The sequence below is a fragment of the Lissotriton helveticus genome, chromosome 5_1 (assembly GCF_964261635.1).
Source record: "Lissotriton helveticus chromosome 5_1, aLisHel1.1, whole genome shotgun sequence".
Taxonomy (NCBI): domain Eukaryota; kingdom Metazoa; phylum Chordata; class Amphibia; order Caudata; family Salamandridae; genus Lissotriton; species Lissotriton helveticus.
The window spans coordinates 343,431,319-343,454,295 of NC_136065.1; the positions used below are offsets into that span (position 1 = coordinate 343,431,319).

Below are 22,977 nucleotides of genomic sequence, written 5' to 3' on the forward strand. Positions count from 1 at the left end.
AGACAGCCTGTATCTTTGGCCAGAGATATGAAAATAAGTATGACTGGGTTCCAGTACTTGGGGGGTCTATTTTACAGAGAATAGCAACCTCACCTCAGCAGAGAGGAAAAGGAACTTGGCTTCTGGTCTACACTTCCTCTTTCCCTAATGGGCACATTGGCAATCTTTTTAAGACTGTCGGTCTTCCCCGTCTACAGTATCAACTCCAAAACTTTCCTTAGCCCATATCCGGGAACTTTTTTACCCATCACAACATGGTGATGCCTCGCTACTCAAATGTTTCAAGACAACATTTGACGATGACCTGGCCAAACCTGATAGTCTCTCCTATTACAGAGCATCATACCAGGTGGTACTAAATGAGTGGTGGTTCAAGGGCGCAAATTCCCCATCATATTCTTCAGAGCACTGGGAGATGCAGAAAACCATTATCGCACATGGCCTATATGAAGGCCCAACCCCTCTTCACTCCCCTCAGTGACAAAAGTAGTATACCAGATGTGGCGCCATACTTTTCAGCCATTGTGTTGGACTGGATTAGACATCTAAGGCATGAAACACTGCCATGCACTCAGTGCTGGCTACTGCAAGGGACTGCATTGGAGGGTTTTGACAAGTGGGACCTTATCGCTATCTCCACTGTGGGGGTCATGATGATGGGGAATACCATCAGATCCTTTTCATATCTACAAGAGGAATACGGGCTCCAGAAAACCCAGTTCTATCACTCAGACACTCACTTATGCCCCACAGAGCTGCCGGAATTCAGCCCCTTGTAAGTTTAAATCCTACTAACCCCACCTGTTCGACACAAATTATCATTCATATAAAAATCATTGATCATACATACCTTTACACATTTTACACATTGCGGGAGGCATGGGTAAAGGACCCGGGAATGCTGGACGACAATGACTGGAGGGAAGCCCTAAGCTCACTGAGAGACTCTACCATTACAGACTCCTATCATTTAAATATCAACACAGGATCTATCTCACCCGGGTCAGGCTGCAGCATATGGGAGTGATTACCTCTCGACTATGTCTACGCTGTTCTGGACACCATGGGGACATCCTACACACAACATGGGGCTGCACGGTCTTGGCCCTGTTTTGGGTGGGAATCATTACTTGTCTTAGGAACATCTCGTGGTGATCTCTACACTGTGACCCCAAACTCGTTCTCCTGCACATTACGACTAACCCAAAAAGCAATGGATGCAAAAGAACTCTACTATAGCTGATTCTTGTGCATTGCCAAACAGGACATAGCCAGACGGAAAGCTGCTGAAGCCCCATCCCTGGAAGAATGGATGGCAGAATTAGAGAAAGCAAACACAAGGAGATGATGGCAGAGCGCTGAAACTTTTCAAACACTTACCCCCAGTCACAGATCTGGGTTGAATCCATCAATATTCTTTACCCCACTTCGCCTCCCCAGTTCAGACCCAGCCAAATGCAAATCAGTCTTGAATCCTGTTACTGTGGGAACAGTCCAGCCCGAACTGCCAAGCCATGTCTTTCCTGGACCTGAAACAAGCAACCTGGGACCGGTTTCGGGGTAACACCCCTCCTCAGCAAGGCTAGCTTGAATCCAGGGGCAATGTGAGCAAGGGACCCACGTCTGGGAATACCCTGCCAACGTAGGGCGAACAAATCAAACACAAGGAGATGATAGACGGAGGATTGAAACTTTTCCGACACTCACCACCAGTGACAGATCTAGGTTGAATCCATCATCGTTCTTTGTCTCCCCAGTTCAGACCCATCCATTAGAAAAATGCATGGACCTTGAGAAACCAATCAATTCAGGTAGGGGCTGACCAAAAAAGCACATAAACATCCGGGGTGACTGGTCCACTATTACTTTTTTTTTATTTCCTCTGTACTTCATGCGGTGTTGGGGAGGGTGAGGGGATAGAATTGTATTAACTTTTTGGACAGTGTTTTACTTAAGTTGGAGAAAAACAATAAAATCATATATTTTTTTTAAAAAAGCACTTGCAGAATTTTCTTGCACAAACTTTTTTGGGGGGTTGAAACTTATAGAAGCGAAGTTGGGTGACGTTGTGAAACTCAGCAGACTTCATAACATGCTTGAACTGCAAAGTTTGCAAACTTGGCTCAACTTTGAGGGCAATCTTTAAAACTTCACCGTCCACTCATGAAGTTCATTTAGTGAAAATCTGTTTGTGTTTTGTGAAACATACTGGCTTGCATCTTTCATGTACTAGATTGCAGAATGGGGGTTATAAATTGAATTTGCTGGTTATGAAAGGTGGGGTGGACACAAAACAGATTTTTTTACTACCATATTATTTAATTTTAACTTTTAACAGTCATCCTGGAGAAGCCAATCCGAATTCCAAGGTTCCTCTCTGTTAAGGCCTCCAACGTCTTAAAAGGATTTTTAAATAAGGTGAGTCCTACTGGATTGTGTTTGTATACTGTAAGCTTCCACTTAGCCAAGTAGAAAATAAATGGAGGCTGTAAAAAGTGTTTTTATTCATTGGTTTGTAAAGGCAGCTGATTTTATGCAAACTAATCTCCAAATGTTTGTATTTCATGGGATGATGTGAATTGTCCTTTACGTTGGCAATATATGCTGCAAGATGGGAGCTTGTTCAGCATAGGCTCTCTCAGCAAACTTGAAATAACTGCAGGTGAACACCGGATGTCCTTGTGGGCACCATAGAAAGCTCCAAATAGAAATGAATAGAAATGTATTTCACAAGGAAACAGGGTGGGATGAAGTTCTGCAATTTCTTAAAAGAAGCATGCTAAATGTAGTAATGGATTATGTCAAATAGTATCTCTCTGCCCAGAGAGCGTCTTGAAGAAGAGACGAGCCAGCAAATGCTCTATGCCTTAAGGCCTCAGTGTTGTGGATATAAGAATTACATCAGGCGCTCATCACTACATTGGCCTTCTGACTGCTGAAATACCAAGCCATGCAGGCTTCCAGACAGAATCCATCTAAAAAAATGCCTTTTCAATGAGTTGTTGGGAGTGTATTTCTTTACTTCGCCCCATCATTCTCTTATCCCCATGGTGATTAACGAGCTTTGAATTTTCAAGGCAAGCACGATCCAGATTTTAAATTCCAGTACTAGACGGATATTGTACAATATTCAAGCCTTCCTCACCACTTATGTCCCTAATTCAAACACTCCTAGCAGAACAAATATGCTTTCCCTGTGGAAGGGAAGGTTTTGGATCTCAACAAAACATCACTAATCTTGGCAGCCAGATTTCTGATTAAATACATCTGTATCTTACTCAGGAATGTGGGGAATTTTAGGAGTCCGCCTTATTGAAATGTGGTGTGCGTGTGTCCAAATCTCTACATTTCTTATTGCTTCAAACATTTATGTACAGTTCAAGGTTATCTTACATATTTATGCATTAAGTGAATTTAGATCTACCATACAAAACCTAGTTTTGGATTCATTGGTCTGCCTTCACAGAGGTGGGAAGGCAGCTACCCCACGTGACATGCAATAGGGAATTCAGGGTTTTAACAGGAAGGTTTTTTGGATCTTTTTAAGAGACATAATTTACCTTATTGATTCGAATGAAGCATAAAAGGAAATGGGTTGGCATAATAAACCACTCTGTAAAATGAGTGTATTGTGCTTTATGTAGTTTTCTGGTCTTTGTGTTGTTGCTTTGGCACCTATAAAGTAGACCATAAAAAGACAGATTTAAATGTTGACTCTTTCTACGTCTGTTGTTTATCATTCATTGATATTAGAAGAGATTGTGAAGTCGAGTGAGTTAACTGAGATTTTCCAGAATTTCTTTTTTTAATTGATTTGTGGTTATTTTCTTTAATATTCCAGTGTCAGACTGGAAACTCTTGCTATATTTACACTCCAACCAGTCAGAGCATATTTATTCTATTGCCTCCCCAAAGGCCATTTTGATTTTTTTCTGACAAGTCTATATATGAAATCTCGAAAGTGAACTCCTACTCACTTGAAGACCTTCACAAAGAAAAACACTTTGTGAAAGAAGTCCACCACTGACTAAATAGCATACACTTGTGAGGCTCTATACCTCCAAAAATACTTCTCCCTATTTTTGAGGGATACCTGTAGGAGCCGATGCCATGAATCTAACCATCGCAACATGTCTCCGTTATTGCAGAAGAGAATAGTCTTATTTAAAGGCTACTGGTGATCCAGGAAATAATTCATTTGTTTGAAACCTTTTGAAGTAAAGAACTTCTCTCCGTAGAGCAAAAATGGTCAAGTAGACTACTGCCTTTTTCAAGGGATGTGTCACCCTTCAAAAATAAAAACATGCCTCTGTTAGCTCAGAATGCTCACTGAAAAGGCACAAATGCTTTGGAGATCTGAATATTAAGGAACAACAGAATCAGATGATGAGAATCTCTCCTCCCAAAAGTCAAAATGGGCTGAACACAAACCCCAAGACCAAAGTCTAAATGATGGGTGAGGATCCTCCCTCTCAATTGCCCTGGCATCACTGTATTAGACACTTGCACTTCCCTCAGCATCTGGACAGTTCTTTCCTGCTTACCTAATATCGTCTTTACTAAGCCTTCTCCATCCACCTTTGTTCACCATAGTTGCTGTAGTGCACATCTTTTTTATGCCGCCATTTGCAGACTTGGGGTTACCACTTCATGGTTCCCCAGTGCCACATATAATCATCTCTATTGTGGTTGTTACCTTAATAAAGGCTCTTGGCAACCAATAAGTATACCTGTTTGATGGGTCTTGCAGGACAATTCAATCCGTCCAGGATCAAAAACTTTCATTTTACAACTCATGCAAAGCTACAGAAAAAGAGTCAACTACTGTTGCCTATGCCCCAAGAGTATAAGGCTATCTTAGACCCTAACTCTCCACAAACATCCCAAGAGGGTTGCGGATGAACTAAATAAAAAGTTGAAAGATCAAAAGGGAGGAAGACCCCCATTACATCTTTTACATAAGATCAGCCATAGTTCAACCTTCCCCATGCTTCACCACCATAAGATGTTTCAAAATGTATTCCATTGGTTAAAAGGGAGGGCAAAGTGGTTTGGGATTTTCACACCACTTCATACCAGAGGGAACAGAATATGCCTTGCCAAACTGGGGGATAAGTCCAAAGGGGCAATGACTATCTAAATATCGAGCGTAGTTCTAATCACAGAAGAACAAATGATGAAGTCCTCAATATTAACATCTTCGATGAGGGATAGGCACTGTTTCCGATTTAGAAATGTAGTGTGTACATAGACAATCTAGACACCAAGTCATTTGGGACCACCACGGTGGCCAGCGCAGCTTTTTAAAACCAGCAGCTGCTTTTTCGCTACCCCTGCCAGGAAAACAGTATGTCGTCCCATTGTAATATACTTCACTCCTTACCAGATCAACAATGGAGGAGTGAGATGTGATACATTAATCTTGAGACACTCTTCAGAAACATCTAACAAGACAATAGCTGCCCACTAGAAATAGAAGAAGCATCAAATATACTTCACTGGTGTCAACGATTGTCACAGGGGGCACATACTATAAATTAATAGAAATAACATATATGCTCCAGGCTTTTGGAGACTGTTCCGGGTATCATGCTGTCAAACTATTTTGTTAAAAGACAATGGCAAGGAGGACTTAGTACTACCAAAGGAACATTTATTGAAAGTCTCATCATAGTAGTGGAGCTCCTATTCATATTCACCTTAATGTAACCCATCCTGTTGTGAGGGTGAATGGGAAGGGTAAATGTAGCTGAGCTCTGTTATGCTTCAAGGTATAGTTGGATAATGGGTGAAAGCTGACAAACTATATTATATGTATGTGAAACACTGCATACAAATGTTTATTATATACAAACAGAGAAGTCCTCTATGGGTAGACATGCTTCAAGTGATGAGCTTTCACCTAGATGTCCAAGCAACAATGATCAAGCAGTTCAGGGGTGGGGAATTCCTATCTCCCGACGCCCGAGACATCTAGATTTCTTACAAGGGCAAGAGGTTTTCATTTTTAACTTGTCCAAAGGACAAGTAGACAGTCTTTTGCTTTCTCCCCGAGGCTCTTGTGTGGCTTCCAGGCCCTCCCCTGGTCCTTTCATTTTTTTCGCGATGCAGCTCCAGAACACAGACATCACTGGAATGTAAGAGGCTGCCTTAAGGGCCTCATGGCTCCTGCTCTAACTTTAACCTTGTGACCCCCCTGCCTTTTATTCTGTGCTTTACCCTTGGGCCTCAAATCGGCCCCAAGAACCCTCCTCACCCTCGCCTCTGGGGGCCTAGGATAAAGCTCATGCTTTCCCTTCTCGTGCAGCCCCTGCACAACCCTCTTTTACACTTTGCTTTGCCTGTACGTTTCACTCAGTGCCTGTACTTGCTATCCCCACCCCACCCCACCCCACTCTGCTGCCCCCTCTGACTACCCTGACCTGCTCCCCTTGGCCTCTCATATTTTTCCCGCATCCAGGGCTTACATTAAAGTGAATCAATGTGCCCATGTGGAATTGATGCAATCCTCAGGCGCACCTTCATGTCTCTCCTTGCACTGGGCCTCTCTACTCACTTTGTGCGTGCACCAGGGGCATCTTAACACACCGCTGTAGCATCTACAGCAGCTGTGGAGTTCTTAATGGGCCACTTCTTTCTGCAGGTCCAGACAAAGGTTCATAATTAACCTGAAATGGTGGATGGATATATACATGGATGAATGAGTGAAAGGATGTATGTAAGAATGGATGAGTGAAAAAATGGATGGATGAGTGAAATAGTGAGTGAAAAGATGGGGTGAAAGTGGATGGATGAGTGAAAGGATGGATGCAAGGATGGATGAGTAAACGAATTGATGGATGAGTGAAATAGTGAGTGAAAAGATGGGGTGAAAGTGGATGGATAAGTGAAAGGATGGATGGTTGAATAAAAGGGTGGATTGATGGATGAGAGAAAGAGTGGATGAATAGCTGATGGATGGGTGGATGGCTGATGGAGTGGATGTTTGGGTGGATGGATGGCTGGGTGGACGGATGGATAGATGGGTGGAAGGATGGATAGATTGATGGGTGGAAAGATGGATAGATTGATGGGAGGAAGGATGGATAGACTGATGGGTGGATAGTTGAGTGAAACGGTGGATGGAGGGATGAGTGAAAGGGAGGATGGATATGAGTGAAACGGTGGATGAATATGAGTGAAAAGGAGGATGGATGGGGTGAAAGACGGAAGAGCAAAAGGATGGATGGATGGAGGGATGAGTGAAAGGGTTGATGGATAGGAGTGGAAAGGAGGATGGAAGGGTGAAAGATGGAAGGGCAAAAGGATGGCTGCATAGAGGGATGAGTGAAAGGGTGGATGGAGGGGTGAAAGTGGATGGATGTATGGATGAGCGAAAGGATGGATGTATGAATGGAAGAAAGGGTGGATGGATGCGTTTGAATGATAGATTTGGAGCTGGAAGGATTAATTGGGCCCCAAGGGCATCGTGAACCACTCGCTTTAGCAGCTACAGTGGAGGTGGAGCTCTTGATGAGCCTCTTCTGTCTGCAGCTCAGCAGACAAAGGCCTATAATTAACGTGTAAGGGTGAGTGAGTGAAAAGATGGATGTGTGGGTGAAAGGGTAGATAGATGAGTGAGTATGAGTGGAAGTGTGCTTCCTAGATGGATGAATGAGTGAAAGGATGGATGATAGGGATGGTGGATGGACGATGGATATGTTGAAGAAGGAAAGGGTGAAAAGATAGATGGATTGCAGGGTGGATGGATCAGTAAGTAAAAGGAAGGATGAGTGAAAGGGTAAATTGATGGATGAGCAGAAGGATGGAAGAGTGAAAGGGTAAATTGATGGATGAGCGGAAGAATGGGTGAGGGAAAGGATGGACAGATGGCTGAGATGGATGGATATGTTTGGGGATGGATGGGTAGATTTGGATATGGATGTGTGGATGGATGAATTGACAAACGGAATGGTGAAAGGCTGATGAAAGAATGCATGGAAGCCAATGTAAAGGTGAAATGCTAGATATCAGTGGGTGAATGAAAGGGTGAATGGGTAGATCTGCAGAACAGAGGCAAAATAAGGAAATCACTAGTATTCAAATCCTTCTATACTATAAGCCTGACATAACCAGAGAGGCTATTATCCGAGCTCCTATATAATGAGCGCTGCCAATTTTTGATGGTGCGCGACATGGCACCAAAGGGACAAGTGGATTTTGTACAGGACAAGTAGATTTATGAAGCTACCTGTCCTATGGACAAGTAGATATTTTAATAAATTCCACACCCCTGAGCAGTTGTTTGAGCGTGATTTTATTTGTCAAACACACAACATTGGAACCGCCTTTCACTTCTTAAACATTCCAGTCTTTTGCAAGACCGACTTACCCCTGTGAACGGATGCAGATTTATGCACAGGTCAAAATGGTGCTTGGAATTAAAATATCAGCACATAATCTTGAATTTACCAAATAAACGCTTTGCATACAACTTATTGAAGTGAAGGTAGGATCAAAAAACTGTGGAATTATAAACCAGTTCATGTGAATGACTTATTTTCAGTCCATCATATTGTCATTACAAAGGGCAAGTACATTCACTTATGCCTTCACTTCTGAGACCTTCAGCATGTGTAGTATTGTGGTAGCAGGAAATGATAATGCAAAGTTTTTTTCTTTTAGCCTGCCTGTCAATTGCAGTGAATGTATCAATATTCTTGATCCTTCTTTTCATCAGTACAAAAAATGTAGAGATAAAATCTGCAAAGGAATGAGCCCTCAGACTTGTTTATTACTGTGCAGTTTGACCGTTGAAGCTTTGAACACATTCTCTGGAAATTTGGATAGACCCTTTTCCTTTGCAGAAGGAATTATCTCCTTATGCTCGGCACTGAAGTGGTTACCAAATACAAAATGGTCTGATAACTCAACCTCTCAATAGCCCAAATCTCTGTCAAAGTTAGCACTCTTAGGCGGTTTCTTTTTGATCAAATATTTTCCCCACAGTGACCTGGCACATAATTCGCATCATCACGGGTACTTTTAGAATTGCTTTTTCGCAATTCTTTCTCAATACACCTCATCAAGTCTACAAATAAGATCAGTTGAACTATAGCCTTCTACTGTACATTTGTGTAGGCAAGCAAAAAGCAAGGCAGGAAGACAGAAGATGTTTTAGGCAACCTATCATATCTTTATGGTCTTCAATCTTCCAAAACTCATGTGTATGGGAGAGAAGAGAAGCAAAGAACATTCAATTTGTTCCTATGTCAAAAACAACTTATTTACAAACTGAATTCTGTTTCAGATGTCAGTCAGTGTCCTGGCTTCCAAAGGTGCAGTCACACAACTGAGACACCCCTCCTCATTGTACCTACTTGAGTGACCTAGCGTCACAATGATAAAACAGTAGTGCCCTGATGTCTTAGAAGCAAGGGGCCCCTAATTTTTCATTAAACACTTTTCTAAAAGTATGACAGCTATTGGTAGTGAATCTGCAGGCACAATGTTTTCACTTCTTGATGGGCAAATTGACTTTGCCAAATCATATGAGAGTTGGTTTCAGACCCTCTATGTTCCTTTCTTTTAGTATCCCTACACTCCAAAGAGGTATCATTGGGTGAAGCAGTGCAAATTGAGCATCAATTCTGGTCTTGGATCCATTATCACTGATCTTTTCCGAGTGAATAATTTTACACAGCTTTCTACAGTTTCTAGCTGATGTGGTTTTTACTATCCTACTATCCTTGTCATTTTTGGTTCTGAATGATAGAGAAATGTGATAGTATGTTAACGGTGAGTGTTTTGTTGTTAGTTTCTATAACTCTTTTGTGGCGTTGTTTGTACATTTTTTGGTGTGCTAACTTTACGTTTTTAGTGGACTTGAAGTAATTGAGCAAGTGTCATTATAAAGAACCCGATTATGCCAGGGACGGTTTGTTTTATTTTTTACATCATTGCTTAAGCTTCCTAAATGTAAATTGATTGGATAATGTGGGAAAAAATGACAATTTTACAAATCATTCTAAGGTGTTTTTCCTATTTTGTGCTAAAGAGAGAAAACTTGAATTTCATAGATTATGGCCATTCATAATCTTTAGCACAAATGTCAGCATGGTCTTTATTATTCATATAACCCTTATTTTTCTTTATGGCCAGGATTCCAAAGAAAGACTTGGGTGCCAGCTTCAGACCGGTTTTTCCGATATCAAGTCCCACACTTTTTTCCGCAGTATAGATTGGGATCTGGTAAGAACAAATGTACCTTTTACTTAATCATTTTGATCTTCAGATCAACTGCGCTGTTAAAAAAAGAATGAACTGCCCTACATTAAATCTAGTTCTAATGTGTTTCATATTTTGTGATTAACATTTTTTCACCCTGGGTAAATATATATATATATATATATATATATATATATCATACATTTACAAGATGGCAGCCATTAAAATAGATTGCTTACAACTATTTATAACCTTTACTACTGTGTACAGTGTTTTGCACTTTCTATTTTTTCCCCTCGATGGACCGCTAACTTATGGATAAAAATAACAATAACTTGTTTTTTTATAGGGCTTTGTACCACATTTCTGCCATATGTATGCACTGTTAAGTACATGCGTTGCTATTTTCCAAGTTGATAGTACTCTGTTTTCTGACATTAGCAGAATGGAAGTCTGAGTGATCACCACAGCCACAACCATTTAACTCCCTTCCACAGCCTTTGACAGTTAAATGGGAATACAGGGAGGATGGTCTCACTACTTCCCGCCAAATCTGTGACAATGTAGAGATGAACAATGCAGGGTATGCTGCTGTTCCTTGATGGCATTGTGTTCCACAGCTGTGTCGCTTGTTTGGTATGTCTTTCCTTGTATGTGATCCCCTCATTTTCAGTTCGAGCTGAAGACATTTTGATTTTGTAATAAAAGTAGTGTTTCTGTCGTTATGTTCCAACCATTGAAATATATTTTGCCATTCTGTGCCATTTTATTCACTTCTAGTGCTTGTGGTCTGTGAACTTGCCCATCTCTTTTTTTCCCTGGCACAAGTATTACAATGCTCTGGTGTCAGTCTATTTCTTGTCCAATAGCCTTGTTTGTAGATCTTTGCCTCATATGGTATCATGGACCAGCCGGCAGTTACCACTCCTTCCTGTTAATTGGTACATTTAAGTGAGGAAATTGATGTATTATATGGTGTGGTTATAAGATCTCACTGTATAATACACTGCCAACCCAGGTTTTGTTTGTTAAACCATTTCTCAACCCCGGGTTGCTATGTGCATTGCCCTGTCGACGCTGACCAGGGGCCCCTAGGGAAGAATGTCGCTTCTTAAAGGTTTACTAAATAAAGAATCGCAATTTTACTAAAGACAAGGAGGCTAGCGTAATGCACAGACTTTTATTTACGTCCTTCTGAGCAGCTACCATTAAAAGTTCCAACAACAGAACTCAAATTACATCACAATGGAAAACGAACTCTCAATTCCATATAAATCCCCCCGGCATCCATATTCTTCCCCTTTTCTTTGTTTTCTCCTTACTATCCTCTTCTTCTGATGTCTTACTGATCTGAAAAATATACAAACAGAAGTGTATCCTTCCAAAACACAAATTGCAGGATAAATCAATTATTCCGCATTATCATTCTTCACATTGCATTTTCCATTAAAATTCAATCCCATCTCTCCTTCACTTACCTGGGAGGGTGTGGTGGGATAATGCTAGCCTCCTGATCTTTAATAAAATTGCAATTCTTTATTCTGTAAACCTTCAAGAATCAACATTTACATTTAGGAGGCTAGCATTATGCATGTTCAAATTTTCTCAAAACGTAGCGTGAAACTTGATCAATTGGTCTAAAATAAAATTTCCTAAATGAAATGTTTCTGCGTTATACCAATACTCTGCCTTCATAATATCATCCAACTCCTTACTAAATGCATGATAAACGTAGACCTATCTATACCTGCTTCCTACATAGCGGACTTCACCCATCTTGCAATGGTTGCATTCATGACTGCATGATAAGTTTTAAAATACAAAATCAATAATTGATCCACTCCGGAACGCCTTCTTCCAATATACAACCCTTATATTCTTTAGCACATTTAGCCACACATACCTTGGACAAATTATCTAAACTTGGATAAAAAAACAGATGTAGACATGGTTTTTGTTCTTTACCAAATCTTAAACAGAACTCCCACTGTTTGTCACTTCCAAAACTCCAACATCTGACACCCTTCTAAAGGATATTAAACTCAACAAAGTTGCTAACTTTCAGGACAGCTCTCTTATACCCAGATACTTATTACTAGGTCAATCCTGAAACACTTTGAACACTACATCTACGCCCCAAAGCGACTGCTACTTGAAGTTTTGGTCCTCTGTTCAACCGTATCCCTTTCATCACCCTACAAATTAAAGGGCTCCTTCCTACTGAGATATCTTGAACCAAGGAATCTCCTGTGCCTGCTGCTGAGCAATAACAATTGTCTGTTCTGAAAGCCAGCCCCTTATCAAACCATTCTGCTAGAAAATTAGCCACCTCTATTTCATCAGCTTTCACAGGATCCAAGTTCCATGCCATGCACAAATGTAACCAAACTGCCCATATACTCTTGTATCTTTTCTTAGTGCCTGGAGCCCAACCCTCGTCGAGAAATCCTACAGCAGATTCCAAAAGTCCTGTGAATCTTCCTGATACCCTGATATTTTCCAAACTAGAAGGCTGAGCAAACCCCAAAAAAACTAATGGATGATCTCTCTCTTAGACTCCTCTTAACAATCTCATCCTGGACCTTAATAAATAAGAACTCGCCATAGGTAGCTGAAATGCAGTTGGAAACCATGCTCGAGTCTTCCAAAAAGGCGTCACTAGGACAATCTGACAATTCTGTCTCCTGTTCTGCAGCAAAACCCACTGTATCCTAGAGAAAGGGGGAAACGCATACGCTCTCATCACTGACCACTCCTGCATAAACGCATCCACTGCCATTGCAACCGGATACGGCCTCCAACTGACATAGTTTGGTAACTGGAAGGTCAACCTGGATGTGAAGATGTTCACATCCAGCCGACCCAGTAGATTCTGCATTTATTGGAAAAGGCTTATTTTCAATTTCCAATCGCTGACATCCGTCTGGTTTCTCAAATACTAATCCACCATCACATTGTGCATACCCAGAAAATACTCCTCTCTCAAAGCAATCTTGTATTACAGACAAAAATCCCATATTTCTGTTGCTAAGTCTACCAATGTCTTTGATCTGCCCCTCCTACGTGTTGATATGTCACCGCTGTCACATTGTCCATTTTTTACAAGACGGACTTTCCTTGCAATTGTGTGAAACTGCGAAGCGCAACCAAACCTGCTTTCAATTCTAGAAAATGGATATGTTCCTTCCTCTCTAACATATTCCACCTGTATCCTGATCTGAGCAAATTGCGTCCCATTCTGACATACTGGCATCTGTTTCCAGATCAAAGTCTGGCTTTGTTCCAAAAATTGCATGCCAATTCAATGCTTCGAAATTTTCCACCCACCATCTCAACTCTTCCCTCTCTTCCATATTCAGTGTAAGACTGTCCCCATACCATAAGCCTCCTGTGAAAGCAACTCTCTTTATTCTCTGTAAAGCCTTGTAATGTAAGGGGCATGAAAATACTCCCTAACGTGTCATATCCCTTAGATTTATGTCCTCTTTCTTCATCACTTTCCTTATCTTCTTTATTTTCTTCATCTTCCTTAGTGGAAGCTGCCACTGACTCTTCAACGTGTCTACCACAAAAACCAAGAATTCCAGGGCTTGAATTGGAATACACACAAACTTCTCTTTGTTGGCTATGAATCCTAGCAATTCCAAAAGGTACTCTTAACATCATTTAGATATTCCCTCAACCCTTCTCTGTTTTGACTCATTATCAAGATATCATTCAGATAAACGATCAATCACACACCTCTTTCTCTCGGAACCTACTACTGGTCTCAATATCTTTGTGAAACCCAAGGGGATGACGGCAGGCCGAAAGGTAAACATTTAATCTGGTACAACTGACCTTTCTGTCTGAATTGCAATATCCTTTGACTTTCCGGATGAATCGGAATTGTAAAATATGAGTCTTTGAGATCTAGCTTGGCCAGTCAATCCACTTCTAACAACATGTCCCTTAATAGATAGATACCCCTCATTTTGAAGTGTCTGTAGGTTATGAATTGGTTCAATCCTCTCAAGTTTTTTACAGATATCTCTACCCTTTGTCCTTCTTTCCCACTGGAAAGAAGAGTACTGACAAAACTTTAATTTTCTTCGTCTACTTCTACTAGTGCATTCTTTTCCAACATCTTTACCACTTTTTGTGTTACAATCTCCTCTTGACCCTTCTGAAAACTCAATTCTCTTGGTTCTTTCACTTGGTGTGGTTCCATATCCAAATCTATCATATAACCCCTTACCGTTGAAATGACCTATGGATCATCAGTTATCTTTCCCCAGTGATCTAAAACAATCTTAATCTTTGTCCAACCCTTTCTAGGGTAGAACCAAAATGTGTCTTCATACTCACTTAGACTTGAAGCTGTGCTCGGGCCTTAACCTCTGGCCCTTGATGCTCTAGGTCTATTTCCCTTCCTCTCTGGGAATAAAAGGCAGACTGTCTGTAGTAGCTTCCTCCATGGTAACCACTATTCTGGTTTCCAGAGTAGTGGGACTTATAAAACACTTGGCTGGGAGGTTGCCCCCTCATCCCAGCCCGACCATAAAAAGTGTTTCCCGAGAACACTCTTCTCATAAAATATTGATTGTGCCTTGTCCATACTAGTAAAAGTTTGGACATATTTTCCAATATTCTTAATCATGCAGTCACCAAATAAGAGACCCTTTACCTCATCACTGGACTCCTTTACACCAAATTCTACCAATTTCTGATTTACTCTCATCAGGATGGTTTTGCACCTCTCCGCTAATAACCCCACATTGGCATTGCCTATAAAACAAATTGTGTTTGGCATCATCCACGTAAAAGATGGATAATTACATCTGTCCCTTAAAACCTAGGCCTCTTCCCCCTGAGCAAAAATCCTTGCCACTAGTCCAGCGATGTCCAGACTTTGTTTGAGCAAGATTTAAGGGACTTTTCTAACCCATTTTTTGGGTACTTGCCCATTTAAAATAAAGAAGTGGTCAGGATCAGTGTTAGGGGTCATGAAAACCCTTTCATCAATTTTAGGGTGTGAGCATTCCGCTCTTAATACATTCCTCTCTTCCCTCTCTAATGGCCTTCTTAGCCACAATTTAATATAATCAACTTCACAGTCCAAAGGCCACCACTCTTTACTTCTAGGGTGTTTTATTTCCCTAGGATGAAAGATCTTTTTGCCCAAGGGGTCCAACCATAGACGTTCTTTTCTCTTTCTTTCTTAAGTTGTCATCACACTCATCCTCTCAACTGTCTTTGCAGTCCAAATCCAATATGTACTTGTCAAAGCTCATCTAGCTTATCTCCCTCTATTGCAGTGCTAGACTGCCCATCCCGTTTGTCACATTGGACAAAAATTATCTTTGAGCCACTAGGGACTCCTCTCTCATAGTCACTTGCCAAGTGCTTCCTATTTTTTACACATTTGCCACCTAGACCCATATGGCTTTTCCCCTCCTTCAGATATAGAGAGGTACTCCTCCTTCTCTTGACACCTACCTGATTGCTTACTTTTTTATGGTTCCTTAACAGTCTCCTTGACTGCCTGTTGCAGTTCCTGTGAGACGATTTGGCATATTAATTCCTCTTTTGAAGTCCGAACAGAGTCCTTATCAGACATAGTGAATAACTTGGGTAAACACGATCTGTATAAAGAATATCACACTGTTTGTCTAATGAAAATCACTATCTTCTTATGACTCATCTTTCTTCCTGTACGTATATATATATATATATATATATATATATATATATATATTACCTACTGGCGGTGTCCAGTAGGTAGTTATAGTTAGGATCGTTTTCCATAGGAAATCCGCAACATTCTATTAGGAATAACTTTGGCGCCGAATGAGGGATCTGCCTGTAATTGTCATTAACTTTGCCTCGCTGCGCTCCGCTCCTTCCCTGAAAGTTTCGGGGGGATCCGTCAAGCGGGGGCAGAGATAAAAGGGGGGTCCCAAAACGTGTTTTCCCCATGTTAATTTCCATAGGGCGGTTGGACTCACTTTTAGCCCGAACGGCTGAATGGATTTCCACCAAACTTGGCAAAATTGTAGGGACTGGTACCCCGATGTGCCTTTGCTATGTCTCAAGATGTATGCTCCAGTGGTTTTTACGAAAAATAACTTTGAAAAAATATATATTGGGCTACATTGGGCTATATATATGTTAGAGCCCAAATGTAGCCCAATGTAGCCCAAAGATGGCCACCAGAGACAAAAAAAACCAAATGTAGCCCAAATATCAGCCAGATGTAGCCCAACTATAGCCCAATGGCAGAATGTCCCAGAGTGTTCTAAAGAACAACTAGAGCGCTAACAGTCTTACTTATGACAAAAGTATGGCACACCTGAAGTCATCTTGATTGGGATAAAGTGTTAACACTTAAAACATTTAATTTGCAAAGGAACAAAATGAGGGGGTTCATTTTGCCATAGAAATTATGATTAGTGTTGAAGAAAGAAAAATTAGGGCACATTTTGAGTGACTTCTCAAATCCTCTTATATTTCATTAAAAAAATTCTGATATGCAGTCTCCCAAGATGGCCACCAGAGACAAAAGAGCCCAAATGTAGACCAAATATCAGCCAGATGTAGCCCAACTATAGCCCAATGACAGAATGTCCCAGAGTGTTCTAAAGAACAACTAGAACGCTAACAGTCTTACTTATGACAAAAGTATGGCACACCTGAAGTCATCTTGATTGGAATAAAGTGGTAACACTTAATACATTTAATTTGAAAAGGAACAAAATGAGGGGTTTCATTTTGCCATAGAAATTTTATATATATATAGGGGTGGAGCTGGCTTGCACTTGCAAGCGTTCAGATAAGGGAGTGACCGGCAGCATGGGGATTTCACTCGCAGTTTGCTTTGGGCGCTGAGGAAGGCAGTATCCTGCCGAAATGCATTCGCCGCATCTGTGCTGATTAAACTAGTATCTCCTACCGTTTCCTCCTGGGTCGCTGTTTCTCTTTTCTTGGAAGGAGATTTTTGGTGCAATACTTACAGCGTCACCCAGAGATGCTTTCCAGATGACCCCCACTGCGCTTTGGGCCGCCGGCTTCACTGGGACTTGGACTCTAGCAGTTCTTCTAAATTTGCCAGCGTTGGTTGGAATGGCCGGCATCCCGCCTTCGAAACCGGAGAGAAAGGAAGGCAGTTGGGGATTATTAATCCCCTGCCGGGTAGAGTACATTGTGGCTCATCCCCTGCTCAACAGACTCTTTGGCGGAGTTGGCTGCGGTGGTTCGGGGGACCGGAGGAGGTACTGGACATTTGGCACACCAAAGAAAGACTCACATCGCAGTTTCTGTGGGGCTCATGCTGTTCCCTGCCCCCCTACAACGACATTGTCAACGGCTGTTCTCGCTCATGCACCACAGGCCACAGACTTCATTACGTTGCATTCTGGGACATGCAGTCTCGTGCTACACTCGAGACTGCCTACAGGTGTGTGGAGACTATCGTAAGGGGTGGAGCTGGCTTGCACTTGCAAGCGTTCGGATAAGGGAGTGACCGGCAGCATGGGGATTTCACTCGCAGTTTGCTTTGGGCGCTGAGGAAGGCAGTATCCTGCCGAAATGCATTCGCCGCATCTGTGCTGATTAAACTAGTATCTCCTACCGTTTCCTCCTGGGTCGCTGTTTTTCTCTTTTCTTGGAAGGAGATTTTTGGTGCACTATATATATAGATAGATAGATAGATAGATAGATAGATAGATGTATATTACGCTCCATGGGGTTGTCCAAGTAGCGGGTAGCACCCGAGCCTGCGTGCGCCTTCCCCAAAGCGTTAGTTGGTATGGGCAGTTGCGTGTTTGAAATAGGCCCGACGCGTTTCGGAAATTTATTTTCCTCATCAGGGGCCAGCAGTAAAGTGCACGTCGTCTACCATCTCCCTGTATGAAAACACATATTGTGCTTGTGGGAGATGTAGTCCATATATCCTGGATGGATGCACTTTCAAATTACTGCTCGTTCCAAAGGCTCTACCATGAGCCCCAAACATCACTCCTGTCCTCATCCAGGGAGATGGTAGACGACGTGCACTTTACTGCTGGCCCCTGATGAGGAAAATAAATTTCCGAAACGCGTCGGGCCTATTTCAAACACGCAACTGCCCATACCAACTAACGCTTTGGGGAAGGCGCACGCAGGCTCGGGTGCTACCCGCTACTTGGACAACCCCATGGAGCGTAATATATATATATATATATTTGGAGGCTAGGGGTTACAAAAGAACAGAACTCAATAAAGCCAGAACAAAGGCAAACAAAGTTGACAGGATGAAGTTATTAGCAGAAACCTCAACATGTAAGGAAGCGACAAATGTCACAGACAATGGTAACGAAATCAGACTAATTACCGGTTACAGCAGACAAGCCCGCTATATTTCAAATTTGGTAAGAAGACAGTGGCCAGTAATTTTGACAGACCCTATACTAAATGATATCTTGCCAAAAAAACCCACAGTAACATATAGAAGGGCTTATAGCATGCGTAATGAGCTGGTATCTAGTGCACCAGAAACTGTGAAAAATGATGATTGGTTGTCACCCCGTAAGGGTTTCTACCGCTGCATCTCTTGTCGCGCATGCCACTTTGGCATCAACACCAGGACCTACACAACTCCCTTTGACCCAAAGCCCATTCCAATAAAAGCTCACTATACCTGCAGGACAGAACTAGCAGTGTATGTCTTAACCTGCACTTGTAATTTGAGGTACATTGGGAGTACCAAACTACCTGTATACCAGCGTATCCTCCAACATCTCCGCGCTATTGTGAACTGTGATCAGAGCTACCCGGTAGCTCGACACTTTGACCAATTTCACAACAGAAACTTATCTCATCTAAATTATTTCGTTATAGATGCGATAAGAGCGTCTAAAAAAGGAGGAGATTACGAAAGGAAATTAAGACAACTGGAGTCAATGTATATCATAAGACTCAACAGCAAAATTCCCGCAGGTCTCAATATGGGAGAAGATTTGAGGAACTTTCTATAATTTTCTGTATATAACCTTTTCAGATGTGATGTTTTCCCATTTAGTCTCAGAATGCGAATACCAGAATGTATATATATCTCCCATGGTGTGACTCTTGGAGCAAATAGGATGTGATGTTAACATCCGAGAATTTAACCAATATTAGTTATATTGGCTTTTACTACATGTTGATCAACCTTTATCATGAATTTAATTCGCACATAATTTGTCAAAACGAGACTGATCGCTGACACTTTACCACTCCCCCACTTTTTTGTAACATTATGTTTTTGCAAAAACACGATGGACAAACTTATACATTGAATAACAAATTTGAAGAGGACATTTTGAATTATTACATGTATATATGAAAAAATGGTGAGGACATGGCGCATTTGTGCTCTTTATTTTAGAATGCACTCTAAAGAATATGTTTTGTCGATAGTCAAGAACACTTATTGGGGCATTAGTGCTTTGGAAACAGCATATACATTCATAACTGGAATTAATCCTAATTGAATTTATTGTTATGGAATGTATTAAGACCATTGCAATAGTTGGACTCATTTGTATAAATTGTTTAGCATCAAGTTCATTGATTCAACTTTGCCTTTTGACTAAGCTAAGATGGCCGACACACAAAGAAACTTTGAGCAGCATCATTTATTTTGAGTCATATATAAGTCCTTTCACCATGTTTCCTAATTTTGTTTGAACGCGCATTTTCACTTAACCGCGCTTTTTTCAAAATGTGATGTGTACTATAAAAATGTCAGTTTGTCCATTCGACCGCTAACAGTGAGCAAGGGCGTTCACGCCCGAAACGCGTCTGTCCGATGCTCTCATGTGCACCCCTGCACTTATGATTTAAATAAACAAACCACGACGAATTGAAGACTGGGTTTGGAGCTTTATTTGTGTCTGCGCGCTGGAGGAAGTGCTTGGGAGGTTTCACTGCACTGAAACCGGTTGGAAGCATATATATATATATATATATATATATATATATATATATTAACTGAAAAAAACCATAGGTTTCACACCAGTTATAGTTAGGAATTAGCATTTAAAAAACCTATTAAATTCACTGAAAAAACCATAGGTTTCACACCAGTTATAGTTAGGTGGAAATTTTACTCGCATAAAACCATTGAAATTCCCACGTTATAGTTAGTTGGACTCACTATAACTTGCGCGTGCAATGCACTGCTGATGACGTCACATATTACATCACTCATGACATGGTCAGTGACATCACTGATGACATCACTGATGACATCTCAAATGACATCACTGATGACATCATCCAGTGAATGTGTATCTTTCTGAAAAATAAATATTTTTTATATATGTATATCTAAAGGTTGATGGAAGAATAAATGGGTAAATAAATGTCTAAATGGATGTTTTTTTGTGTAAAATTGATTGGTTAACTGACTTATTAAATGTATCTTAGTGAATACATATATTAGCGAGTAATGTTTAAATATTTAAATATCTGTATCTGTGTCTCACTTTGTGTATAAGTGGCTGCATGGGTTGGTGAGTAGCTACATGAGTGTGTATATGGGTTATTAGTTGTTTTTTTGAGTATCAGTATCAGTGTCTGTATGGTTCGGTGGAGGATATTACTTAGAGCACAGATGCATGAATGAGTGACTCACTATTTGTATGTATTTTGAAGACAGCATGTGTGCAAGACTGTATGGGTGGATGATTGTGTGTATGGGTGGGTTAGTGAGTATGTGTTTTTATAATTGATTGTTTAAGAGAGTAAATATGTTTCCGTTTCTGTAGAAGTATGTGTAGTGGTGTGTATATAGCAGTATAATCAAGTAAATGGTTTTTTGATAGTTTATTTGCATGTGTGAATTTGTGTGTGAGTAACTATATGGATGAGTATTAGTGTGTAACAGGATGTATAGGTGTATGAGTACATATGATGAGTACGTACATGCATGAGTGACTATATAGAACTGTTGGTGAATGAGTGGATGTGTATGTAGATGTTGGAATTACCTAATAAGTTGTTGTAATTAGTATTGGTTTCTCCTTTTTTAAGAAAATGTTAGTTTCTATTTTTGAATGTGTGTGTCAAAGGTTATTTTATGCTGATAGGAGGTCTGCCACTTTGTCACAAGGATGTTGTCATCAGTGATGTCATTTGAGATGTCATCAGTGATGTCATGAGTGATGTCACTGACCATGTCATGAGTGATGTAATATGTGACGTCATCAGCAGTGCATTGCACGCGCAAGTTATAGTGAGTCCAACTAACTATAACGTGGGAATTTCAATGGTTTTATGCGAGTAAAATTTCCACCTAACTATAACTGGTGTGAAACCTATGGTTTTTTCAGTGAATATATATATATATATATATATACATATATATATATATATATATTTTTTTTTTTAAGGATTTCCCCTTCACACAAAACGTTTGACTAATCCTCCTCCATAACACGTATTCTTTCAGGGTCCAACTGTTGGCACTGAGCTTTGCCCAACAACCGAACAACTGACTTGGATGTGCGAGCTTCGCTCGAGTACCTTCGCCCAATGAATGTATGACGTTACCCCGCATCCCATCTCTCCTCACACCATTACTCTGCAATTTTAACAACGCAAATGCCATAACTCCGCATTATATTATAACGAAACCAACATAACGCAAACTGCATTTAAACAGTGAAATGTACATCTTCAACGCGTGTTTCGACAACACTGTCTATTGCCACGTAAATACAGTATTTCTTTTTCAAATTAGTAAGTTAACTACTGTCACGGGATGTCAGGAAAAACACACATCCTACACTACTAATCCTACCCTAAAACATTTGCTCGTTATTAAATGTAAACGATTTTTGTAAACAAGTAATTTATAAATCTCTCCATCCCCTAACGCATTGTACTTTCAATAGAATATTCTAAATAATTATGCCCGACCCCTACCCACGCCCTGAGCCCTAAAACACCCCTATGCCAAAATTCTTCCTTGACCCTAGCCCCACCCCTGAAATTCAAACTTATCTTCCTGCAGATCTCGCCTGCATCCGTCCCCATTTAGGTCGCGCTGTAAAGTAAAAATATTAAATGGTTTTCCACTTTCGACAATAAGAGTAATAAAGATAAAAAAGAGACTCATTTATGCGTCCAATAGCCTACTGCATACCTTCAAACGCGGTTCATCATGGGTAATACTCTTGTGCAACGTTGGAGCATCGCGCCGTCCAGTGTGTACATGGGAGGAAGGGTCTTCAATACATTTCCAGAAGGAGAGGGACATCTTGACTATACATTGACTCCGGTGCATGGTTTAATTTTCGGAACAGCAGCGTATCAACATTTTCAAGGTCTCCTGTGCAAGTTCACCGTGTTAACATTGTCGGGTCTGCCTGAAGGTCTATTGCAGTGCAGGTCAGCTACAATTGCTTTTCTTTTCCGTTTTTTCTGCACCATTTTTTTTATATATCTCTACTCCGTTTCATGGGCTTTTATTGTATTTTCGTTGTCATCGTAACAAGTTGTTTATTTGTCATCTGAATGGGGGGTTGTAATTGTGACTGCTTTTCGTTGTCCTAGTTTGCGGAGTGAAAGTATGTGCGGGATAAAAGTATGCGGAGTAAAAGTATGCATAATAGTGTTGGATGCGTTATAAAGGAATGCGGGGTAGAAGACTTCGTTGTGATGGATTCGTTGTGAAGGACTTTTACCTCGCCCAATACTTAAAAACAAATCGCCTATCCTTTCAAAAGAAGCGTGGTCCGCTTACAAGCCTCGTATCGGTCTATGCGA

At 40.9% G+C, this 22,977-nt stretch overlaps 1 protein-coding gene across 3 annotated transcripts in view; it reads left to right on the forward strand.

The window, feature by feature from the left end:
• Positions 1–22,977, forward strand: part of PRKCZ (protein kinase C zeta) — an 865,288-nt gene that overhangs the window by 744,125 nt on the left and 98,186 nt on the right. For all 3 annotated transcript variants that reach the window (XM_078642457.1, XM_078642458.1, XM_078642459.1), the window contains 2 exons: positions 2,339–2,418; positions 10,141–10,230. In XM_078642457.1, the coding sequence (XP_078498583.1) occupies positions 2,339–2,418; positions 10,141–10,230 (170 nt within the window). The remainder of the gene's footprint in view (positions 1–2,338; positions 2,419–10,140; positions 10,231–22,977) is intronic.